Source organism: Artibeus jamaicensis, unplaced genomic scaffold (assembly GCF_021234435.1).
Source record: "Artibeus jamaicensis isolate MK-2021 breed Jamaican fruit bat unplaced genomic scaffold, CSHL_Jam_final contig_3126, whole genome shotgun sequence".
NCBI classification, from domain to species: domain Eukaryota; kingdom Metazoa; phylum Chordata; class Mammalia; order Chiroptera; family Phyllostomidae; genus Artibeus; species Artibeus jamaicensis.
Genome location: NW_026521723.1, coordinates 17,171,964 through 17,196,465, shown reverse-complemented (window position 1 = coordinate 17,196,465; position 24,502 = coordinate 17,171,964). Strand labels below are relative to the sequence as shown.

Below are 24,502 nucleotides of genomic sequence, written 5' to 3'. Positions count from 1 at the left end.
TTCTACATAATAAATTGATACTTTGATTTTAATCATAGGGCTTTATACTTACGTTTGTTAAATTTTATATTGTGGGTTTGGCTTACCATTCCAGACTATTAGAGGTTTTTTAATTCCTTACTTGGTTTTCCATAAAATAAAGCCATTTTTTCCTAGGTTTGTGTCTGCCTCAGGTAATTGTGTGGAAATCAGAAATTGTAAACTGCCAAATTCCCTCTGTGATGTGTTATATTTCGCTAGCATATTCTGTTAACACTTTTTAAAAAATTAGAATGCTTTTAGTTAAGTCTTGTACAATCTCATTTACCAACCAACTACTGCCCCCTTTCTGCATTACACATTTTAGCTTCACACATTTATGTTTATTGCTTAACCATTGAAGACATTTACTTTTGCAACCCCTGATAAACAAAATTATTTATGAAAATACTGATTGGGACAAGTGAAGGACAGAGCTTATAGCCCTACAACTAGACACCTTCCTTGACCTTGGCATTTGTTTTTCATTTTTCACTTTTGTTATGATTGTTTAGCAAATGAATTAAATTGTAATACAGTTCTCACACATCTCTTGGTAATTAATAAACATATCATGATTAACTTTGTTAAATGATTTGTTAAAATCAAGAAACCTGGTACTCAAGTAGTGGTTAAGAAAGAATAGCTTCAACATCTATGTTAGTGACCTTTCCAAAACCCAAGGCTCGCCATTCCTTGAATTCTACTTAATACAGAAATCCTTTTGACAGCAGTTTATTGTTCTCTTTATTTTCTTTATGGGACCTCACCTTCAGTTGGAACTGATCCTTGTCTAAATCTTGATCTTTGAAATTTTAAGAGAAGTCTTCAGTATTGCTCTTGCTACCCTCAGTTTTGCATATGACTCATCTTTTTATTAAAAATATAGGGGCATCAGACATTCACTTTACTTACAGTTCTCCCTAGCACCTAATCACTTAACTAGTATTTTAAATGTACAGGAAGAAAAAAAAGTGGAATTGTTCCTTTCTAAAGATGATTTCAGAGTTAAGATTTGAGTCTATTTTATGTGCTTGAAGAACTTTATATGTGTCCCTGGCTGGTGTGGCTCAGTGGATTGAGTGCCAGCCTGTAAACCACAGGGATGCTGGTTCTGTTCCCCATCAGGGCACATGTCTGGGTTGCAGGCCAGGTTTCCCAGTAGAGAGTACTCGAGAGGCAAGCATACATTGATGTTTCTCTCCTTTCTCTCTCTCTTCCCCCCTCTAAAAATAAATAAATAAAATCTTTAAGAAATTTTTAAGTAAAAGCACGTAATTTTTTAAAAAGAACTTTATATATGGATTATTTCTTACAATCTTAAGACAGTCTTTTAAACTAGATAATCATCATTAGTATTATTTTATAAGGAACTGAGGCTTTTCGAGGTTAAGTAACCCACTGCTGGTCACATGACTTGTAGTAGCAGAGTTGAGGCTTCTGTGTAGTTTTGTATGACTAATGCTAACCTTGTCTCTTAATTACTATACTTTGTAGCTTCTCTTTTTGTTCTCCTCTTCCTGTGATGTTTTAGAATCTTGCTTTCTCATTTATCCCTTTTTTATAGTTTTATTCCATGCTTGTCCATTCTACCTACAAATAAATCTGGGTCTTTAGCTATCAATAAATACAAACAAAAAGCACGTCAGCACTTTTTCTTTGACTTGGTATCTCTAGATATCAGCTCTCAGCTCTCTCTGTACTTTCACTACAAGGGATTTTGTAAGAACAAACTAAATTAACTGCCTCCTGTTTCTCACCTGCCATCTGATGACCCATAATATAACAGATCCAACCATCTTTTCAGTGCTCATCACCCTGCCATTGAAATTTCAACTTTGGATCTATTAATGCTAATCCTGCCTTGCTTTTTTTAATGCCTCTTTGTTCACTTTCTTAGTCTTTACTAAGTATCCCCTAAAGTTGTCTTCTGTTTAAGTTTATTGTGGTTTTCAGGATTCTATATTCAGTTCTTACCCCAGCCTCTTACTGTACACATTCTTCTTGGGTGATCGAGTCTGTTTTCATAGTTCCAGCTATTGCCTAAATCTGTGGCTATACTCTATCTACTATTATTTTTTTTTGAGGTTTGACTTATGTTGCCAACCACTTATGGAACATAGCAGCCTAAAATGTTCTGAGATTCATTCAGTGCTATTACTAGCCTAGTTACCCAAGTTCAGAGTTCAGAGACTGTTAAATTATTTATTCCTAACTTCTCTATTTCTCAGGTTCTCTATTACTCTCCTGTATAGCTAGCCAATATACCTGTCCCCATCCACCTCCCTTTTTTTTAAGTCCTTTTTTGCCTTATAGCCTGGTCTAGGCTTTGGATTTCTATAGGTTTACAGATGTTTCGTTTTCAATCTCATCTTTCCAACTTCCCCCTTCTCTGTACCCATTTTTCACAGTGCTGTTTAAATTTAAAACCAACCTGTCAGGCTGTCAATCCTTATTTTTAAGTAATATATACTGCATCTGAACTAAAATTTATTCAGCAAATATTTATTGATTGTCTATTCTATGCTAGGCATTATTCTGGGTGAAGATAGAGCAGTGAACAAACAGACAAAAATCTTTTCCCTCATGGAGCTTAGTCTAGTGAGGGGAATCAAACAATAGAAAGTAAACTGTGTGTTTAGAAAGTGCTAAGAATCACGGGGAAAAAATAAGTGGAAAAGGCAGATGGGAGTGTGGGGTGGAGGAATGGGTTGAAATTTTAAATGGTGTGATTAGGAAAAATAATACCAGAGCAGAGATTTGAAGTTGAGGCAAGTGAGCTGTGTGTGTATCTGAGGGTAGAACATTCTAGGCTGAAGGACTAAGCATAATCAGTAGAGGGGCTCTGAAAGCCTCCCTCCCAGATGTGTTCAAAAACAGCAGGAAGCTATTTTTGGTAGAGATGAATAAGCAGTGGGCAGAGCAGTGGAGTAAAGTAGACAGGGAAGTAGGGAAGTGCATGTGTAGGACCTTGTAGACCATTTGTAAGAATAAATCTTACTGAGGTGGGGTGGAAGAGATACAATATAACTTATAGTTTGTTCATATTAGACTGTAAAGGGTTAAAGGCAGAAGTAGGAAAATGAATATTACAGTAATTTAGGTGATAATAACCAAGACAGGGTTGAACATTGAAGATGGTAAAAAGTGGTTACATCCTAAATAAATTTTAAAGGTGGAAACATTAGTATATAGACATATATGTGGATATGGGGAATGTGTGCATATATGTGAAAGATAGAGGGGAGTGGGGAATTAATTAGCCAAAGATGATTTTAAGATTCTTAGCCTAGGCAATATCAAGTAGACAGTTGGATATACTAGTTTGGAGCTAAAGGCAGAGCTCCAGGATATACATGAATATTGGAGTCATCAGTGTATTATAGTGTTGAACCATTAGACTGGATGAGATCCTCAAGGGAACATGCTTACCTTAAAAAAAAAAACCAAACAAACAAGAGATCTGATGACTGAGCCCTGGGATCCTCCTCTCCTTAGGAAATAAAAGAGAACAGAAGGAATCAGAAATGGAGAACAGAAAGAGTTGTCTTTAAGGTGAAATGAAAACCAGAAGAATATAATGTTCTAGAACCTAAGTGAGGCAGGCGTTTCAAAGAAAAGAACATGATGAACTATGTCAAACAGTAGTGCTAAACCAATCAAAAAGGGAAGGGGTTAGATGATGATTAAAAAGTGACATGGGATTTATCAACAAGATTAGTGATATTGATGAACAATTCTGGTGGAATAGTGGTGGTGAAATTCAGTGGAGTAAGTTTTAGAGAGAATGAGATAAAACAGGTATTAAAGAAGGCATAGACACCTATTTTGAAGCATTTTGCTCTTAAAGGGGACCTGATAATATGGTGGTAATTAGTGCAGAGTTTTGTTGTTTTTTTTAACAGTGGGAGAAATAACCAATTTTGTGTACTGATTATAAAGGTATCACAGAGAGAGCACGATGATGCAGAAAGACAGGAAAATTACTTAAACAGTGAATGAATAGGAAAAACAGAAAAGTATCTTTTTTTTATTGTTATAAGTTGCAGGGTTTGCATCAGAAAGGGGCTTGGCCAGCTTGTCTCCAGAGAAGGGAAGGAGGAGTATATGTGGATAGACAGTGGTAGGTGGACACATGCACTGGTACAGGCAGGGTCATCAGCTGAAGGTGAGAATGGTAAGAATGGTACTGGCGATTGAAGAGAAGAAATAAGAGAAGAAATCAAGTAGTTTGAAAAAGTGAATAGATTTCTGGCCAAGATGGAGGCGTAGGTGGAAACACTGTACCTCCTCACACAATCAAACTTAAGGACAACAGAGATTTAGAAACAAAAACATAACCAGAACAGACAGAAAAATTGAACTATACCAAAGTCCGACAACAACGAACCATTCATCTAGACCGGTAAGAGGGGCAAAGTCGGCGGCTGGTGGAGAGGGGTCCCAGCAGGAAGAGGCAGTGGCTGGCAGAGGTGGGCACAGGGAGCAAACGTGCAGACCCAACCCAGTGAAGCACGCAAGCTGGTTGGCTGACCACAGACACACATTCACGTGCAGATAAACCAGGCAAAACAAGGGGGCAGTGAGACAGACCGCACAACCCAGGGCCCCAGTGATGGGAAATAAAGCCTAAAAGCACGATTAGAAAAGCTTTCTGGGTTTGAGGTGCCAGGAGAGGCTCCCAGGCTCACAAGAGAGTTCGTCGGAGAGACCCACAGGGTCCTAGAATGTACACAAGCCCACCCACCCAGGAACCAACACCAGAAGGGCCTCATTTGCTTGTGGGAAGTGTCAGAGGGGACCAAAATCCGAGAGAGAGTGGAACAAACACCATTGCTTCCTCTCTGACTCTGCCCCCACATACAGCATCACAACCCAGTGACTGGGTTGACCAGCCCTGGTGAACACCTAAGGCTCCGCCCCTCATACATAACAGGCGCGAACAGACCAAAACATTATGGCTCAAACAGAACAGATCAAAGCCCCAGAGCCAATACTTCTAAGTGACCAAGAGATAGCCAACCTATCAGATACACAGTTCAAAACACTGATGATTAGGATGCTCACAGAACTGGTTGATTTTGGTCACAAATTAGATGAAATAATGAAGGCTACACTAAGTAATATGAAGGAAAATGCACAGGGAACCAATAGTGATGGGAAGGAAACTGGGGCTCAAATCAATGGAGTGGACCAGAAGAAAGAAAGAAACAACCAAACAAAAAAGAATGAAGAAATAAGAATTTTAAAAAATGAGGAGAGGCTTAGGAACCTCCAAGACATCTTTAAACGTTCCAACATCATATTATAGGGGTACGAGAAGGGGAAGAGGAAGAGCAACAAGTGGAAAAATTGTTTGAACATAAAGGAGAACTTCCCTAATCTGGCAGAGGAAGTAGACTTCCAGGAAATCCAGGAAGCTCAGAGAGTCCCAAAGAAGGTAGACCCAAGGAGGAACACACCAAGGCACATCATAATTACACTAGCCAAGGTTAAAATGAAGGAGAGAATTCTAGAAGCAACAAGAGATAAGGAGGCAGTCACCTACGAAGGAGTTCCCATCAGACTGTCAGCAGATTTCTCAAAAGAGACCTTACAGGCAAGAAAGGGCTGGAAAGAAGTATTCCAAGTCATGAAATCTAAAGACCTACATCCAAGATTGCTCTATCCAGCGAAGCTTTCTCTTAGAATGGAAGGGCAGATAAAGTGCATCTCAGATAAGGTCAAGTTCAAGGAGTTCATCATCACCAAGCCCTTATTATATGAAATGTTAAAGGGACTTATCTAAGAAAAAGAAGATAAAAAATATGAACAGTGAAAGAACAGCAAACTCACAGTTATTAACAACCACACCTAAAACAAAAGCAAACTAAGTGGACAGCTACATTAGGAGCGGAGTCACAGATATGGAGATGAAATGGAGGGTTAGCAACAGGGGAGTTGGAGGAGGAAATGGGGGAGAAGGTACAGGGAATAAGTTGCATAGACAGGGAGGGAAAGAGTAGTGTAGGAAATGTGGAAGCTAAAGAACTTATGACACATGGACATGAACTAAAGGGGAGGAATGTTGGGGGAGTGGGTGTGCAGGGTGGAGGGGAATGAAGGGAAATGGGACAGCCGTAATGGCATAATCAATAAAATATATTTAAAATTTTAAATAAAATCTTTGAAAAAAAGACAAGAAAAAGTGAATAGACTAGGCAAATGTAGTGGTACTACTGGGCTGATTGAATTCCATGAAGATTAATTTAATGTGAGATCAGTCACATTAAACCTAGTTCTAGGTTTTCAGCCATGTTCATCTGTTGATTACAGGTAGAGAATGTATGGAAAGCTTGACTTAACCAGGGTTCTGGTTTATCAAACAAGTAGGGCATAAGAGGAGGGTGTATATTAGAGCCAATTGCGCAAGCTTTTTCATAAAGGGTCATGTAGTAAATATTTTTTGGTATTGTAGGCTATATGGTCTGTCTGTCACAACTGCTCAAGTCTGTCATTGTAGCTCAAAACTAGCCATGGATAATACTTAAGTGAATGAGCATCACTGTATTCCCATAAGACCCTACAAAACCAGGTAGCATGACTGCTTTGTTTACAGATCCCTATGTTATAAAATGAGGGTAATGACAGACCGTGAAATTTAAACTGGATGTAAAGGGAAGAGAGGAGAACATGAGAGAGTGAAGGATAGTGAAAAAAGGTGATAAGGTCAGTGGTATGTTGTCTCACTAAAATGTTTTCTGAGCTCTGCTGTGCTCTTTGATCTTTGACCCCACCTGGTTTTCTTTCTGCCTGAAATGCTCCTTTCGTACTCAGTTTAGATGTATCATCTTTTTTTTTTTTTTACCTGTACCCTTACTTCCTTTGCAGTGGTTACTGACATATAGTGAATACTCAGTAAACACTGAAAATTGAAATCTTCACATCAGTGTGGTAGATAAGATGATTTTGAATTGGGAAGATTGTGAAAGTTTGTTTAACTGCAGATTTTCCCACTCAGTAGCCAATTCCAGATTTGAACACAGTGATTCTCAACTTTGTTTTCTGCTTTAGTTTACTTCTCTACTATTGTTCACGTGTTCAGGGTAAGGGTAGCTCTCTGTTCTTCTTTCCTGATTGGTACTTAGTTGAAATTCCCTTCTTTCTCTCCAATGATCTTGGATTGGTGTCTTTATGCTGCTGAGAATGGATATTTAAACATGTGACCTGCAATAATACCTTAATACCTGTGAGTATGGTAACTTGCTGCCTTATAAGTTATTTTTTTTCTTTCAGTTAATTGTGGAAGACAAGTGGTTGTTCTACTAAGTATAGACTATCAGATAACCATAGAATCTTTTTGTAGAGGTTAGAGAAATTTTCAAGAACATCTAGTCCAACTTTTCATATTGTAGTTGAAGAAACTAAAGCCTAGAAAGATTTAAGTGACTTGTGCCCATCAGTTAGGAGCTGAGCTAGGCCAGTAATGCAACTATTTCAGCTCCCAATTCACTAATCACTTTACTACTATGACACCTTTTCTAGAAAATATGAATTTTTGTGATAGGTGATAACCTTTAAAACCATATACCCTAAATAATAGTTTAAATATGGTTAGGAATCTTAATAGTGCTGGAAAGGTATAATAGTTTGTTTTTATTATTATGGTTATGTTCTAATTTAATTTTGTATAATTAAAATTAAACACAGAAGTGTTCATTCTTTTTAATCCAAATAAGTGAATGTAAAGAGCATTTACTCTAATTTGAATTTAAAGACTAGTTTCTAATCTTGTTTTGTTTTTTTTTTTTTAATAAACTTTTTCAGAAAGATGAGGTCTATCTTAATCTGGTGCTGGACTATGTTCCGGAAACAGTATACAGAGTTGCCAGACACTATAGTCGAGCCAAACAGACGCTTCCTGTGATCTATGTCAAGGTATGTAAAACTGGAGCAGTTTCCCATTTAACCAAGTTCATGATCCATGAGCCAGAGAAAGGGCTAGGTGTGTTGTAACTGTAGTATTGTATCTAATCCTAAAAGGGAAAATCTTCAACGTAGGCATTGCTGGAGCTTCATTAAATTCTTGTACAGTTTTAAAGTGTGAAATCTTTACCTTTTAAACTGTCATAACTCAGGTATTAAAGATACTTGTGATTTTTCTGACAAGTGAACTTTTTCACAGACAGTTGTAGACTAATTTTGCTAGGCATAGCACACCTTTTAAAAAAACAATTCTGATGTACTTATTGTGCCACAGACTGAAATTAGAGTAAGCATATCATATGCAATTATAACATATTGTTGTTAGTATGATCAAATTCAGTGTTTTATTGCCATTGTAGATATATTGTGTTTGTAGCTAAAGTTTAAACTTTTGATAATATTTAATATACATAGACTCTATCTAATGTGTTATTTAATTTGTGGTACCTAGTACCAATGTCATCTTGTTTATTTGATAGAACTCATGACAGAATGGCTAAGAATTTGTCTAGCACAATTCTGATTAAATATCTGATTGCTATTTATATTTTCAATATGTTTTATATAGTTTTTTAATTCCTTTGTTAGAATTGGGATCCAATAAAGGTGCATATATTACAATTGCCAGATATGCTTCTTAATGTTTCTTTTAATCTCTAATTTCTTTCCCCCTTTCTCTCTCTCTTTCACAACTCTGTTATTAAAGAGACTGGGTCATTTGATCTACAGTTACTTGGTCTGGATTTTACTGCTTAGATCACTATGCTACACTGTAGTGTACTGCTCTCCTCTGCATTTCCTATAAATTGGTGATAGGAATCAAGACTACTTATATATAGTGTTGAGTGCTTTCCTAAGGAGGAACATAATGTCTTTCTTTCTGTGATGTCTGTTTTCATTGGTGGTAATTGCCTAAACCCATTAATTCATTAACAGTTATAAAATGATAATGTTGTATTCCTTTTTACCTCATAAGCTAGTATAGTTTCATAAATGGACCCTTTTCCATGTCAACTATTTCATTACCCTAAGGAATAGTTTATATAAGACAGGACATATATGTAATTATTTCCCTTTACTTACCAAAATTTATAATAATTTATTGGTATCTTCCAAAGGTGACCAATGGGATATGTTTTTTTGTTGTAGAGTTTGTTTTAAAGCTTCTTACACAAGTCTTATTATCTTTGATAGCTTTCTTTCTAGTATGATCATGCTCTAGTTTCATCTTTTACATTTCTTTCTCAGACTTGGAATGAGCCTTTTTTTCAAGGCGAATTTACTCTTTTAGTGTGAAGTGGTATTTAAAGGCCACAGTCTGGATGTTAGGGGTGCTACTTGCCACAGGATTGCAAGACCTACTGTTTTTAGGTCTTTTTCATAGACAGAGGTAGGAAATGTGTGGATAACTTTTTCAGAGGTAAAAATGTATCTTTTATTCATCCCAAAGATTAATACACTATGAGTTCATGTTGATATTTCTAATTAAATATCAGAAGGTTTAACAATCTTCCATCTGTATTTCCTTTCTCTAACACTAAAAATTCCATTTTTTCAATGACAGTATAATTACTTACTTGTTGTATACCGTACTGTTTACATACAACAGTCTTAGGATAACAATACCAACACTACCAATACCAGATGAAAATAGTTAAGATCTTTTTGCAGCTCTTTTTTCCCCACAATATATCCCATTAAGATGAATGGTCACATTTCTCTACTTTAAAGAAACATTGAATAATTTCTTTCTTTGATTGTGCCTCACTAAGCTTTGTTTAACTTTACTTTTATTGTAGATTGTGTTTAAAAAATTTTAAAGTTAATTTACATCAAAATAGAAAATATTTACATAGTTCTAAAAATAGAATCTATAAAACAAGGTATGTATAGTTAAAGAAGTTTAGCCTTTATCTTTGTTTCCTCTACCCTCTTACTTCCCTCCCCCAGAGTTGTGTTTACATTTTAAGTTAGCAAATGTGTATAATTGTTTTATCTCCCCATCTTCTTTTTATGTAAATGGTTACATAATATATACATTTCCTCTACTTTTTAATTGAAAATATATTCAATTGAACCAGAGAAGCCCTGGCTGGTGTAGCTCAGTGGATTGAGCACAGGCCTGCGAACCAGACAATAGCGGTTCGATTCCCAGTCAGGGCACATGCCTGGGTTGCAGACCAGTTCCCTGCAGGCCAGTTCCCAGCAGGGGACGCACGAAAGGCAACCATACATTGATGTTTCTCTCCCTCTCTCCTTCCAAAGATAAATAAATAAAATATTTAAAAAAAGAAAATATATTCAATTGAGTATATTTAATTTTTAATATGTTAAGTATTGTTTTAATAATAATATTATTAATTGAAAATATATTCTGGCCCTGACTGGTGTGATTCAAATGGATTGGCATCATGCCACAGAGCAAAAGTTCACTGAGTCACAGGTGTGGTCCTCTGTTCGGGTGTGAATGAGAAGCAGCCGATTGATGTTTCTCTCCCACATTGGTGTTTCTGTCCTTCTCTTTCTCCTCCCCTTTCCATGTCTCTAAAAAATAAATCCATCCATCCATCCATCCATTCATACATAAAATCTTAAAATATATATATTCTAGAGCTCACTCTATAGGGTAGGTAGATAGATATGTACGTACAGAGCTGTTTTGTCTTTTTATGGTTGTATATTATTCTATTGTATGGCTATATCCTAATTTATTCAACTAGTCACCTATTATAAGGACATATTGTTTTTCCCTTCAGTTTTTTTTTTTATTGCTATTCCCCATAATGTAGTGAAGAGTTTTGTGCTCATCTGTTTTTGTGACTGCATATATTTGGATGAGATCTTTGGAATCTGTACTTTTAAAAAATAATATTATTATACACACTGAAGTTGGCATTCAAAGAAAGATCTAACATTCCCTTTCTCCCCTTGTGGAAAAAAAATGGTTCTTTTATATAACCACAGTCCTTCCAGAGTCAGAGCTATTGGCCCTGGACATTATTCTTTCAGAACACAAACCCATGTTTGTGTTTAAGGATCCAAAAAGATAAAAAATTTGTTTGGAATTGATTAGCTGATCTCACTGACTTATTCTATATAGTTTTATGAAAGTATTTTGGTGAAAAAATCTTAGATTAGGAGATGGAAATAAAATTGATAAATATATGTAACTTTTGCTTTCATGGACCTCATCATCTAATAAGAACTTATATGGCATACATGGTATCAAAATGCAACTGCAGTTTTTTGTGACTGTCCTGTTTGCTGGGGGAGTTGTGTACGTTCTGTGAGTTTATTGCTTCAAACCTCTTTCTTCACCCCTTTTATAGTACTGGTCACTTTGTAGTTAACGATAGTTCTATTTAAGTTAAGCTTTTGAGCACCTTTGCTTTTCTGATGAACATCTTTCATAATTAAGTGGGTTTTCAAATACAGTTCTAAAACAGATGCCTGGCAAATCATCGTTGTGGTCTTGAATTTTTTTAAATTGGAAAGACATTTAACAACAGGGTCTGTGTACATAACAGAACTGGATGTGTTTTTGTGAATCAGGAACAAAATTTTTATTCCATTATTTGTTTCAAACAGGTTTAGTAACATAGAGGCGAGGGGGAGGACATTGGACTTGAGTTAGATTTGATAATTCTGTAACTGGGTTTAAATTGTGTTCAAACTGTTCATTGGGCCTCAATTATCTCTCATAAAAATTAGGATAAATGTGGATCTCACAGAGTGACTGCAATTACTAAATAAACAAAAAGTGAAATGCTTGGTTTGACATGTACATGTTAAGCAGATCTCAGGTTTCAAAATGTGCCTAAATATCTGACTTTGTAAGAGTTTATCATTCTAGTCTTTTACTTAGTGATCAAGCTATTTAATATTTAATATTTTTGTACTTTTAGTTAATAGAGTAAGAACATGACAAAATAAAGAAATTATAATTAAAAGAGGCATACTTACCCAAACCACCACAGAATATTGAGTATGTGTTATTGGACAGATGGCTTAACCTATGTGCCTCAGTTATTTTATGTATAAAATGGAAATAATAATAGTACCTATTACATAATATTAAATGAAATAGTGCATGCAAAGCACTTAGAATAGTGCATGTCAAATGATCAGTTGTTGTTTCTTGTTACTGTTATCTTTCTAGTGTAGCGAGCCTCTCAATTATCCTACAAAACACTTTTGCAGGGTCAAACAACAAAGTTATAAAATTGCATATTTCATTCTTTATCTTGACTTTTCAAAAAATAAAGTGGAGAGAATGGAGATAGAGTAGATCTTTCAGATGAATGAATATAATAAAAAGACCCCTTAACCTCATTTAAACCCTTAAACATTTTTAGCAAAGAAAACATTTTTCTAACTGATTCTTGCTGACCTACACATCAGTGTCTTGACACAGGTTAATAAAGTCTCCCCTTTAGTAAATTAATGTCTGTGAATTCAGTTTCTTATGGGGGATTATTTTCATAGTGGCAGAGAATTAAACTCTTAGAACTCTGAGAGTAAGCTTTAGGACTTGGAGACTGACTCTGTGAACAATGGTACAATATTAGAATTAGGAAGTTTTTAGAAAGTTTTATGGATACCTGAATTACTTAATTCTAACTTTGGTGGCAAAATACTGACCTAATTGAAGATCTTATCTATACATTTTATATCATACTTCCTTTTAAAGAAGGCTTAAACTGTTTCAGCTTCAGTTCAATATAATGTTAAGGATGTACTGAAATTCACCTGTTTCCATTTTTCATGATTCCTGTGTGAAGGAAAATAGATTTCATGTTAAATTTAATTAACTAAATCTTAACATTAACCTCTAAATATGGTCCGGCCTTATGACAATGCTTTGTCTGACCTTTAATTGTCTTTTTTGGTTTTTGCTGTGTTTTTTTTTTAACCAAGCCACTAGTATCTTTGGTTTGAATCACTTCAAAAACTCTTTGCATGGTGTATATAACTTTGGGGTAGAGGTCAGAAGGTGAGTAGTCAAAAAAATTTGAAGTGAACCAGAATGTGGACCCTGGAGTAAACAGAAGATTTAAGATACATAGTTGACCCTTTAATGCAAGTGTAAAAGGTGACAGTGACCCCCCCCCAACCCGAGATAAAAATTTACCTCTAACTTTAGACACACCCCCACACCTCCCCACACACCAGAACTTAACTACTAATAGCCTACTGTTGACTGGAAGCCTCACTGATAACAGAAATAGTTGATTAATACATATTTTGTATGTTATATGTTTTATATACTGTATTCTTTCAACAAAGTAAGCTAGAGAAAAAATGTTAATAAGAAAATTATAAGGAAAATAAATAAAAGTACTGTATTTATTGATACTTAAGTTTAAGATTTATCATCTGATATGTCATCTTTCAGTACCTATATCATTATTTTCTTGTATGATCCAAAACGTTAAATATTATATGTATTACTAACATTAGGCATAAAAATTAAAAATATATGAAAAAAATTCAGTATGTTTACGGTTATAACAATTCATGCACTGATAACAAAGCAGCAGCAGTGTGATAGCTTTATGGTACCCTAGAGTAATTGACATGATTGCTTCACAGTAGTAAGGAAATCTCCAAAAGATTGTTCAATATATTGTTGAAGAAATACACGTATAAGTGGGCCTATGCAGTTCAAGCCCATGTTTGTTTTCAAGAGTCAACTGGACTCACTTTCTTCATAAAGTCCCTCTCCTCCCCAGTCAAGAGTCTCATTCTTTCTTCCATTCAGACCCAATTTCTTACTGCTTTTCACCTAATACAATTGAAATAAATATTCTTTTAAGTTGACATCAGTAGTCGCTAGGATCTGTTTTTAAATGGCACTTTGAAGTCTTTTTCAAAGTGTATAAGTGTAATGATTCCATTAACAGGATTACTGATATCTTGATTGATCATTGATTACAGATTTTCTCAGTTTATGTAGAATTTTTCCATGCCTCTGTCTCAGTAAACTTTGAAACTGAGATCTAAGAAAATTGTTATTCTGAAGATAAAGCTGCAAATACTCTTAAAGAATGATAACTTAAACTGAATACTTGTCTTTTAGTCTATACTTTGTTACTTATTAGTCACATGATTTGGAAAACCTCTAGGCTTTTTTTTAGGGTTTTTTTTTTTTTTTTTAGTTTTTTAAAATAAATTTTATTTCTTTATCTCTAGAGGGGAAGGGAAGGAGAGAGGGAGAGAAATATCAATGTATGGTTGTCTCTCATGGGTCCCCTGCTGGGAACTGGCCTGCAACCCAGGCATATGCCCTGACTGGGAATTGAACCGCAATCCTCTGGTTTACAGGCCCGCGCTCGATCCACTGAGCTACACCAGCCAGGGCTGGGCTTTTTATCTGTTTGGGAAAAAACATTAGCAGGTTTGTTGTACAGTGTTAGTAAAATAAAAAATTGCAAGGCACATTATAAAGCATCCTTTATAAGTTATTAAAGGACGGTGTAAATATAATACATGATTGAAACTTTAATTAGCTAATTAGCATAGAAATGACATGAGACTTATTAAAGGAAGATTGAGTGCTAATAATCTCCAGCATTTCACCTATTATGTTCTGAAAATCTGTTACTTTTCTGTTTAAGGATTTTGATTATTTGGGATAGAAAGTATTTAATTAATTTTTACTATTTATTTCAGTTATATATGTATCAGCTGTTTCGAAGTTTAGCCTATATTCATTCCTTTGGAATCTGCCATCGGGATATTAAACCACAGAACCTCTTGTTGGACCCTGATACAGCTGTCTTAAAACTCTGTGACTTTGGAAGGTAAGCTAGCTCTCTTTTCTTCTCCCTTCCCTCCTCTCCTACCTTACCCTTTCACCCATATGCTTTTTAAAAAATATATTTCTTTTATAATGACAGCCTAAAAATACTGTAGTTGTCATTCAGGGAATATAAAATAGTGCAGCTTCTCAGGAGGGTAGTTTTGGTAGATTTTGTCAGAATTATAAATGTATATAATCTTTCATCCAGCAACTTAACTCCTGGAAATTATTCCCTTAGAAATACACATTTACAAAATAGTATATGTATAGGGATTTTTATCATAGCATTGTTTATAAATAAATGTCTGTCAGTAGGAGAATGACCAGATAAATTATGGCATGAGGTGTCTCTCTCTGAATTGAAAAGGAATGATCTATAAGAAATTCTAAATTTAAGAAGCAAGATCAAGATCAGTATAGTCATATATATACAAGTATATACATGGCTTATTTCTAGAATGATACATAATCATTCCATGACGTTGATTGCTCCTGGAAGGGAAACTGGGAGTATAGTTGAGGTAGAAAATTTTTTCACTGATTGTACTTTTGTATGGTTTGAATTTTTACTATGTGTATATATTCTTTTTTCAGTAAGGACTAATTTTTTAAAAATATTGACTATTATATGTCACTTTGTATCATTTAAAATTGATAGTTAACCTCAGGGTAGAGATGAGATAAAAGGTATAGTAGCCGTATTTTCTTCCTTTTCTTATAATGTAGTCTCTTATTCTCTGTTCTTTCCTTCAATTTCAGTGCACTTTCTGTTTTCTTAAACTCATTCCTTGATGTAATATATTGTGTAATAAGACTTCATCCTTTCCATCTCCATAATGTTCAGCATCTCGTGCCTCTCCAATCTAACATTTCAATGTGAAGTCAAACCTATATCCCCATGTAATTCAGGCAGTTAATCTTCGGCCTCCTCTCTGGTGTAATCGTCTGGAGTAACCACATTCCTCTCAGTCCCTAAGACTTCTCCACATAACTTGAAATCTCTCCAGTTTTTTTCATTTTCACAAATTTTTACTTTTTAACTAGGCTCTTTATAGATATTGACCCACACCTGCTTACACCTTTATTCCCAGCTCTTTGTAATATTTTTATATCAACCCTGGGTTTAAAGTTGAGATTTAATCCAGGATATATTTCACACAGGCTGTCTTTTCAGAGAGTCTTAGCAAACACATCTGCTCTGCCATGAGTTAATTCTTCTTAGTCTTATAAGAATGTCCTTTTTCAGATCATTCCCTTTTTACAGTTTCCTAATTTCAGACACCTATTACCAAGATCCATTCCATCCTGCAGGCTGTACCTCTATCCCTTCAACTATGAGAAAGGATGTAGGATATTAAATCAAAACTAATTTGATAGTTGAAACAAAGCAGTACTATTATTAATTATATGTAGGACAAACTGCCCAAATCATGTTGTATTTTTATGCAGTGTCTTCCCTCCTGAGAGTGACTGATTGGTAGGGACTATAAACAGACTATGAGACATCAAGTTTAATAGAGGTTATCCTCACCACGGTAGTGTCAACACTGTTGCTGTCATTCATTACATTGGTACATAGAACCATTACATTGGTTCTAGAACCAATAAATACTTTGTTTTAATGTATTTAGAATAGGGATTTCATTTGTAATATCTCATTTTTAATAGCTCTGATTTAAAAGTTGGCTTTTTTGTTTTTAACAGTTGGTTTGGACAAGTAGAGTTTTGGATATACTTTAGATGCTTAGTGCCAGGTTGATGATGACTTGAAAAAAACAGTATGACTCTCTTATTAGTAATTCTTGTTTTGTTTTGTTTTATTGTTGTTCAAGTACAGTCATCTCCATTTCCCTCTCCACTCCCCCCACCCCAGCCATTCCCACTTCCCACCCTCGATCCTACCCACCTTTGGTGTTGTCCATGTGTCCTTTATAGATATCCTAAAAACCCCTCCCCATTTTCCTGCCTTCACCTGTGGTTACTGTCAGTTTGTTCCCCTCTGGTTACTGTCAGTTTGTTCCTAATTTTATTGTCTCTGGTTATATTTTGTTTGCTTATTTGTTTTGTTGATTAATTCTTTACTAAATGAAATAGGGCCTGGAACTAGGTGAATGGTTGGTTGGGCTTTCTTTACTGTATTAGATGCTCTCACCCTCAAAGGGCCGGAAGTTACAGCCAGCCTCACCTAAAGAGAAAGAGGTAATTCCACCAAGTAGTGAAGGAATCTACAAGCTACATCATCCTGTAAAAGGAAAGGTCATGGGTTTAATCCTGGTTAGGGTGCATACCTAGGTTGCCGTTTGGTCCCTGGTCAGGGCATGTGCAAGAAGCAACCGATCAGTGTTTCCTTCTCACATTAGCGTTTCTCTCCCTCCATTCCCCCCCCCCTAAAATCAATAAGCATGTTTTCAGGTAAGGATAAAAAAAAATCTATAGGCTATAGAGTTTCCAGTATTATTTTTTTTATCTTCTAGTAAATTTCTGACTATATAATTAGAATCTTGTCTTGTTAGTTTAAAAAAAAAGTTCTTCATAAGGTGAAAGGTTTTAGCAGTTAATGCTGAAAAGTGCCATAATTTTCATGCAGCCTAAAACCAGGGATTATAATATTTATTAATTTATAAAATGGTTGCTGTGTGTCAGTACTTGTGGAGAATGTAAAAAAATAAACTGCCTTCAACCTCCAAAACTTGGGGTGAAGGAAGAATAGGTTAAAGTCAGAGTTATCATTGACCACAAATAAATGAAAGAAAAAGAAAGCCCAAACTTTGAAACCTTTGTGACCACTTTCATCTATCCCTACTCTGATTTTCCTGTACCTTTACCTCAAAATTTTCTTACCTTTTCTTGTTGCTCAACTTTAATTTTGTTTGTATTCATTTCCTGTATTTGTCTTTGTAATTATTGTATACTAAAATAGTTAGCTTCTACAATAGTTTATTTCAGCATGTCTTCAAGTTATCTTGGGGGATATCTTGAAACTAATTTTAATTTACTTAATAAAGTTTAAAGTATTGTATATTGCGCATTTGGAAGGAAATTGGATTAAGAGAATGTAATTAAACTCAGGACAACAGTTAAAATTTATAGGCTATGACTAATCTCTGCCCTAAAGGACTGAGCTTTTCTTTTTTATTGGGTATTGGATATTCAGTTAGTTTATAAATTGACTAAAATGGTAGAAAAATAGATTGGGTCTGTAAGTCTTTGGGATATTTCTAGTCAAAAGTCAAATTATAAAGGAGTGGCCAGTTTCTTACCCTTAAAAAAAAATTGGGTAAAAAGTGTTCATTTTTACATTATATCCTATTACTGTGTTTTTTGGTGAGGACAGCTACCTCTTTTCTGACCTTTCTTTGTATTTTAGAGGTGGTATTTAGGGAACAGAGAGGATCAGAAGAAATTCAGCATATCCTTCTATGACTATTTATCTCTTTTCCTTAGGTAATAGTTGACAGATGAAGTCTAAAAATTACTGTTATTTTTAAAATTAATGTCATGCTAAAATTGTTTCTTTTTTCAGAGATAGTTATGATTGATATTTTTCATATGTTGTATAAATAGAATTACATGAATCTTAGATAAGCATTTAATTTTGTGAGCAGTTTAGATTCTTTCAAGGTTTAGATTTCGTTTTAAAATTTTTCTGTTCTTTGTTTTTGTTAGTGCAAAGCAGCTGGTCCGAGGAGAACCCAATGTTTCATATATCTGTTCTCGGTACTATAGGGCACCAGAGTTGATCTTTGGAGCCACTGATTATACCTCTAGTATAGGTGAGTACTGAATCTGAATATAATGACTTGTAACTATTCATTGAATCTTGTTTTTAGTAGTTTAGTATTACTAATTTGTACTTTCACTTAAATACTATAAAGATGAATATACCTTAAAATGTTTTTTCTTAAAGATTGATGTGCAAAAATGGGTACACTATTTTAAATTTTACCTTTTAGAATTTAAAATATATTTACTATTCTGTTCGGTTTCTTGGATTTTTCCAAATAAATAATAAAGTTATTTCTTTATGACTGTGTGATTTCTTTATGATTACATCTGTTTTTAACTTAAACTTTCAAGTAAATCCTAAGTATACTTTCCTTTTCTTTTTTTAAAAAATTGTCCTGAAATACTCACTTCTGAGCTTTATCAACAGTTGCAGGATTTGCATTCATTGAGTTTATGAAGAAGAGTACAATGATGAGCATATTGTTGACTTTCCTACCATGCTGTTTCAATTAGTTATTTAATTTTAATTCAGATCTTTGAAAATATTCTGACTTTTTAGAAGTCTTTATGAAAGATCTATAGTGATGAGTTGAATAGAGATACTTGGCTTCAGTAACTGAATTCCTCTTCTATCCTATTTTGCCTAGTAGTAGGAGTAGACTCAGTATAAGCTGGACGTGAACAGGAAGTTAAGAAAGTAGGTGCAACTTTAGGCTAGGTGCAAGTGGAGGTCAAAATTACTTTATTGTTATAAATTGTTTTTGAAGATAATTCTTTATTCCAAAAACAGAAACAAAAGCATACAAATACCAAGAAAAACAAACAACAAAACCCCCCAAATTTTAGTAACAGAAAACTAAGAAAAAACAGAACTTGGATAATTTTTGTCTTTTGATATAAGTAGAAATTCTCTATAACAAAGATATTAACAAAGACCACTAAACAGAAATACACTACCAATTTTATAATGCCAAAGGGCAAAATGCCAAGGGGCCAGCAGTTTCACCCACCATTTCTTTTGCACCACCTGTGCAAATGTGAACACAGTGAAAGGCAGGTAACAACGTATTAGTGTTCATATGAAAGTAGACTTTGCCCTTCAGGAACTCTAAAAAGGTCCAGAGGAGCCAGGGCTCTGTAGACCACACTTGAGACCTGTGGCACTGAAGAACAGAGAGTATAATTGTGTGTTTGTGTGGTATATGTAATGCTCAAAGTTTCGTCATGGCTGCATTATATGACATGTTAAGGAACACATTAGAAATAATGAAAAGGATATTGTGTCTGCCACCTGTGAATTAAGGAATCTTTATATAAACCTTTGAACCTCGGAAGAGTGTATTTACCTCTGTACATGTCCATGTGCCTACCAGTTCCTTGGAATCTTCTCACAGAAAAGATAGCATAGCCTGTTCTTTTTATTAGGAACCAGTTCTCTGGATGTTTTGGGTACCTGTTTTCCAGCGCCATTCTAGCATGGCTAAAGCCAGATTCTCACTTGTACAGGCTTAGGACTCACCATATGCCACTGATTTAACTCTTGGGCCTTTTAAACCCTAACAAGTCTAGATTTGGCCTCCCTTTTCATACTTGGGACACTTGCCTCTTAACACTCTGGAATATCTGTAAACAGACAAAAACAAAGGTTTTTTAGAAGTGTACTAATACAGGTACATTTTAGAAATATTTTAAATGATGTTTGAAGTGAAAGCTAGTTGGTTCTGGCTAGATTATTGTCATATTTGGATAAAACCACAGCTCTAAGACTTATGGCTCTGATTATATTGTCTTACTAAGAAATGATAGACTGAGACAAATAACTTGTTTAAGATGAGGAATGGAGCTTACAGACCCTTGAAGAAACAGTTAGTTATTCTATAATGATAGGCAATGATTCAAGTCAGTTGTCTCTTGATTGGGAATTGAAGTTGGGATCCAGGCCTACATTTACTATTCAGTAGCTATACCTTGGACAAATCACTGAACATTATTGTGCCTTAATTTCCTTACATGTGAAGTAAGTTTGTTAAACTAGATGGTCTTGCAACGTTGCTTTTACCATGAATTAAAGTATGAAACAGGATACTATTTTGGCTTAAACTCCAAACAAACAGAAAATTCAGTGTGCCAAAGCACTTATTTTCTTATGTCTTCTGTTCTATTTTATTCTTTTTGGAGAATATCATTCATTTGTCCTGTGAAGTAAGAACAGGAGAGATTTTGGTGTCTGCCAAAAAGTGAATGACAAATTTCTTGGTTTTAATAATTTGCCTGAGTTAAAATGTATTGAAGACCACTAGTATAATTGTCACCTGAATCTGTTGACTTACTCTTCTATGGCAACCACTAAGCAATAGTACTCCTTGAATCCTGCCTAAGAAAGTGTTTCCCATAATTTTTTAAATGAAAATGTAATTATTATCCTGCAAATTTTTAGCCTTGTTTTTTTGAGATGAATTATTCTGTTATAGAGGAAAGAATTGAGTGCATATTACCTTTTATCTAATTAAGCTAGGTAAAGGATATTTTTAAACCTGGATCAAAATAAAACGTTTATATTAATAGGGATACATTTTTCTAATTGATTTTAAGAGTTAGATTGCTATAGGTTTTGAGTAAAGTGAAGATTTTCTAGCAGGTTTTCATATTTGCTTCATTTGACAATGACCTAATACATCAAGGAGGGCTTTTTTTATCTGTTGGCAAAATAAGTGTCTTGGTTGTCATTACTTGGAACTGTATAAAATCAACTTAAAGTTCTTTAATGAATTTTGTGTTATTTTTCTTGGTTAGTAAAAAGTAGTCACTGGAGGAGGGATTCTAATCCCTCTTCACAACCCATCAGACCTCATAAATTATTTGTTGTCCCCATACCATTTTACTATTCTTTTTCCCTGCTCTGCTGGTAGATGGGAAAGCTCAGCAGTGATTTTCGTTCATCTCTATAAAGCACTTCATTGTTGGTTCATATAAAATCCAGCAATCTCAGACATTCAGAAACTGAAAATTAACTTTTCCTTGCAGGGAGACTTAATGATGGCCTATAAATACAGTGACCGTGTAATTCATCTTCTAATTTGATAATACTTTTAAAAGAGAAAGTAAATGCTATCAGTAATTATTCCAGGGCAATAGATTTAAACCAGGACTTTTTGGGGGTGAGCCAGAATGTATGCTTTAAATTGTTTATTAATTTATTAATATTTTGACAGTTTTTTTCCTCAGGAATTGTTTTCACTTTAAAAGTAATTATTTTTCACTTGTAAAATAAAGTATATTCTTCTGTCTTTACATTAAAAATGGTAATATAGTTAAGCACATTTTTTTCTGTCGATATTACAACATAAAAGTCAACCATTTAAAGTCCTAAAATTTTTTTCTCAGAATTTGCATTGGCTTAAAGCTCTGTATAAGACATTGAATCCTAAATTGATGCTACTCTGCTAATGCGAAGAGATTGTGTTACCTTACCTTATTTTTAAGTACGATAAGTAGTAAATCATGCCTATGTTTTGCTACTGTAATTCCCTGTCTTGATTGTTGAAGACTTGAACACTTGATATTTGGTAACAAATAGATGTTACCTTTTATTAGAGTATTTTATTATTGGCTTTGATTCCTCTTTAGTAAGTTTAACACTTAATTTTAAAATGTATTAGGGCTGCCCTGGCCAGTGTGGTTGGAGTGTTGCCTCATATACCAAAAAAGATTGGGGGTTTGATCCCTCGTTGGGGCACATATGGGAGGCAGCTGGTGGATGGCGTGCTCGCTCACTCTCTTTCTCTTCCCCGTCCCCTCCTCCCCTCTTCCCCCCCCTTTACCCCCGTCCTCTCTAGAATCAATAAACATTTTTAAAATTTAAAAATAAATTTAAAAAAATAAAATGCATTAGGGTCCTCTTTGGCTGATTGGCTCAGTTGGTTGGAGCATCATCCCATACACCAAAAGGTTGCAGGTTCGATTCCCAGTCAGGGCACACACCTAGGTGGCCAGTTCGATCCCCAGTCGGGGCCTATACAGGATGCAAGCATTCAGTCTTTCTCTCTGTCTCTCCCTCCTCCCTCTTTCTCCCCCCAACCTCCTCACACCAAAATCATCAATAAAGGGATTTAGTGAGGATTTTTAAAAAAAACTAAAATTTATTAGCAATCATTTGATTTCTTTCTCTTTCCTAGATTGTGCAGTCTTTTTCCTGTGATACTTATTCTGTGATCAAAGTAAAATTAGAAAATGTATACAAATATTTTTCACACCAACTTAAACTACACATATTAATAAGCATTTGTTTTCTTTTCAGATGTATGGTCTGCAGGCTGTGTGCTGGCTGAGCTGTTACTAGGACAACCAATATTTCCAGGGGACAGTGGTGTGGATCAGTTGGTAGAAATAATCAAGGTGAGGTTTAATTGAAATTTTGAACTGGAAGGAATTTTGTTGCTATCATATACATACCTAGGAAAAACTTTTAAAATGGAGAAAATGAGCCAAGATCACATAGCAAGTTCAGCTATAGAGGAAATGTAAGAACATGGCCTTTCAAGTTCTAATTGAGTTATTCTTCTGTTTTTATGTCTCAGAAAAGCCATTTTTTATATATCTACATTTATGAGACCACTGATAGAAGCAAAATTTTGACTCAGGTTTAATATAATTTTAGTTATTAAGTCTCTTGATACTTTTATTAACAACACCAGATTCAAAATATTATCTTGGAATTAATATTGTCTCTTAAGAACAGCTAGGTGTGAGATTATAATTGTGATTTTTAAATGTAATTTCTAAAAGGTCTTAATAGATGAGCTCTTATAGAATTCCCCACCTTTAAAAAAAATCTAAAATTCTATATATTTAGACCACTAGATTGGTTCATTCTAGGGTTACAGTTTGGCCAAAGCCAAACTAGTATCTTTTGGACTTTTTAAAGATTTTATTTATTTATTTATTTATTTTGGGAGGGGCGGGGATAAGGGAGAGAAACAGCAGTGTGCGGTTGCCTCTCATATGCCCCCTACTAGAAACCTGGCCTGCAGCCCAGGCATGTGCCCTGACTGAGAATCAAACCAGCAACCTTTTGGTTCTCAGGCTGGCACTCAATCCACTGAGCCATACCAGCCAGGTGAACTTTATTCTTGATTTTCCAAATGTGTCATAGAAGTGAAAAGTTAAAAATCTTTAGAGGTTATATAGTCCAGTACTCTTCATGCAATGCATGCACCTTCTTAGTTGCATTCCTAAAAGATAGTTTTCCAGTGTTTTCTTGAATGTTTCCAGCCATTCGATTGCTACATTGGGATGCAGTCCGTTTTGTGTCTACACAGCTTGAATTTACTTCTATTGTGTAGAACCATTTCTCCTTGGTAGCTTTTACCAGTTGTATACAGGACTGTGTTTAAGTTACTTTAAAATCGTTGTACTTCAATCCATAAAAAAGTTACTTTTGATAAGACAGTTTTGTTAGATATCAGTGTATGCAAGTGTAGTTGAAAAGATCAGTGTATATTCAAGAATCTTCTTGGCTATTTGTATAATTTCTTATGGTTTGTACCTGAGACCGCTATGGTATTTGCAGTCTTTTTCTTTTTTCTTTTTTCTTTTTTTTTTTTCTTGGTAACTATCTTTTAATTTCAAATTGAACCTTTAAACTTTGTTAGACAGATCTACTTCCTTCCTGATTCCCAATTACAGTCAGATCTAAAATCAAATATCTTGATATTTTTACTTCCTAAAAACCTGTGTACTCTCCATTATTAAAATTAATATTCTCATACAAGAATTGGCCAACTTTTTCCATAAAGGATTCAATAAAATATTTTGGGCTTTGTGGGATAAACTGCAAATCATAGAGATATATAACAAGAGAAAATTTTCACAGATTTTTTAATTGATGAAGTTCAAAATATTATAACAACTAAGTACAATTTTTTTGTGAGACACTACTAATTAGTTGAATAGAGTTCTTTTGAAGGCTCTAACATTTAATTGGGATTAAAG

The 24,502-nt window shown here is 34.7% G+C and overlaps 1 protein-coding gene across 4 annotated transcripts in view; it reads left to right on the top strand.

The window, feature by feature from the left end:
- The window catches only part of GSK3B (glycogen synthase kinase 3 beta), a 219,520-nt gene that overhangs the window by 129,733 nt on the left and 65,285 nt on the right, over positions 1 to 24,502 (top strand). For all 4 annotated transcript variants that reach the window (XM_037158775.2, XM_037158777.2, XM_037158776.2 and 1 more), the window contains 4 exons: positions 7,825 to 7,935; positions 14,656 to 14,786; positions 18,452 to 18,558; positions 22,809 to 22,906. In XM_037158775.2, coding sequence (XP_037014670.1) covers positions 7,825 to 7,935; positions 14,656 to 14,786; positions 18,452 to 18,558; positions 22,809 to 22,906 — 447 coding nt within the window. The remainder of the gene's footprint in view (positions 1 to 7,824; positions 7,936 to 14,655; positions 14,787 to 18,451; positions 18,559 to 22,808; positions 22,907 to 24,502) is intronic.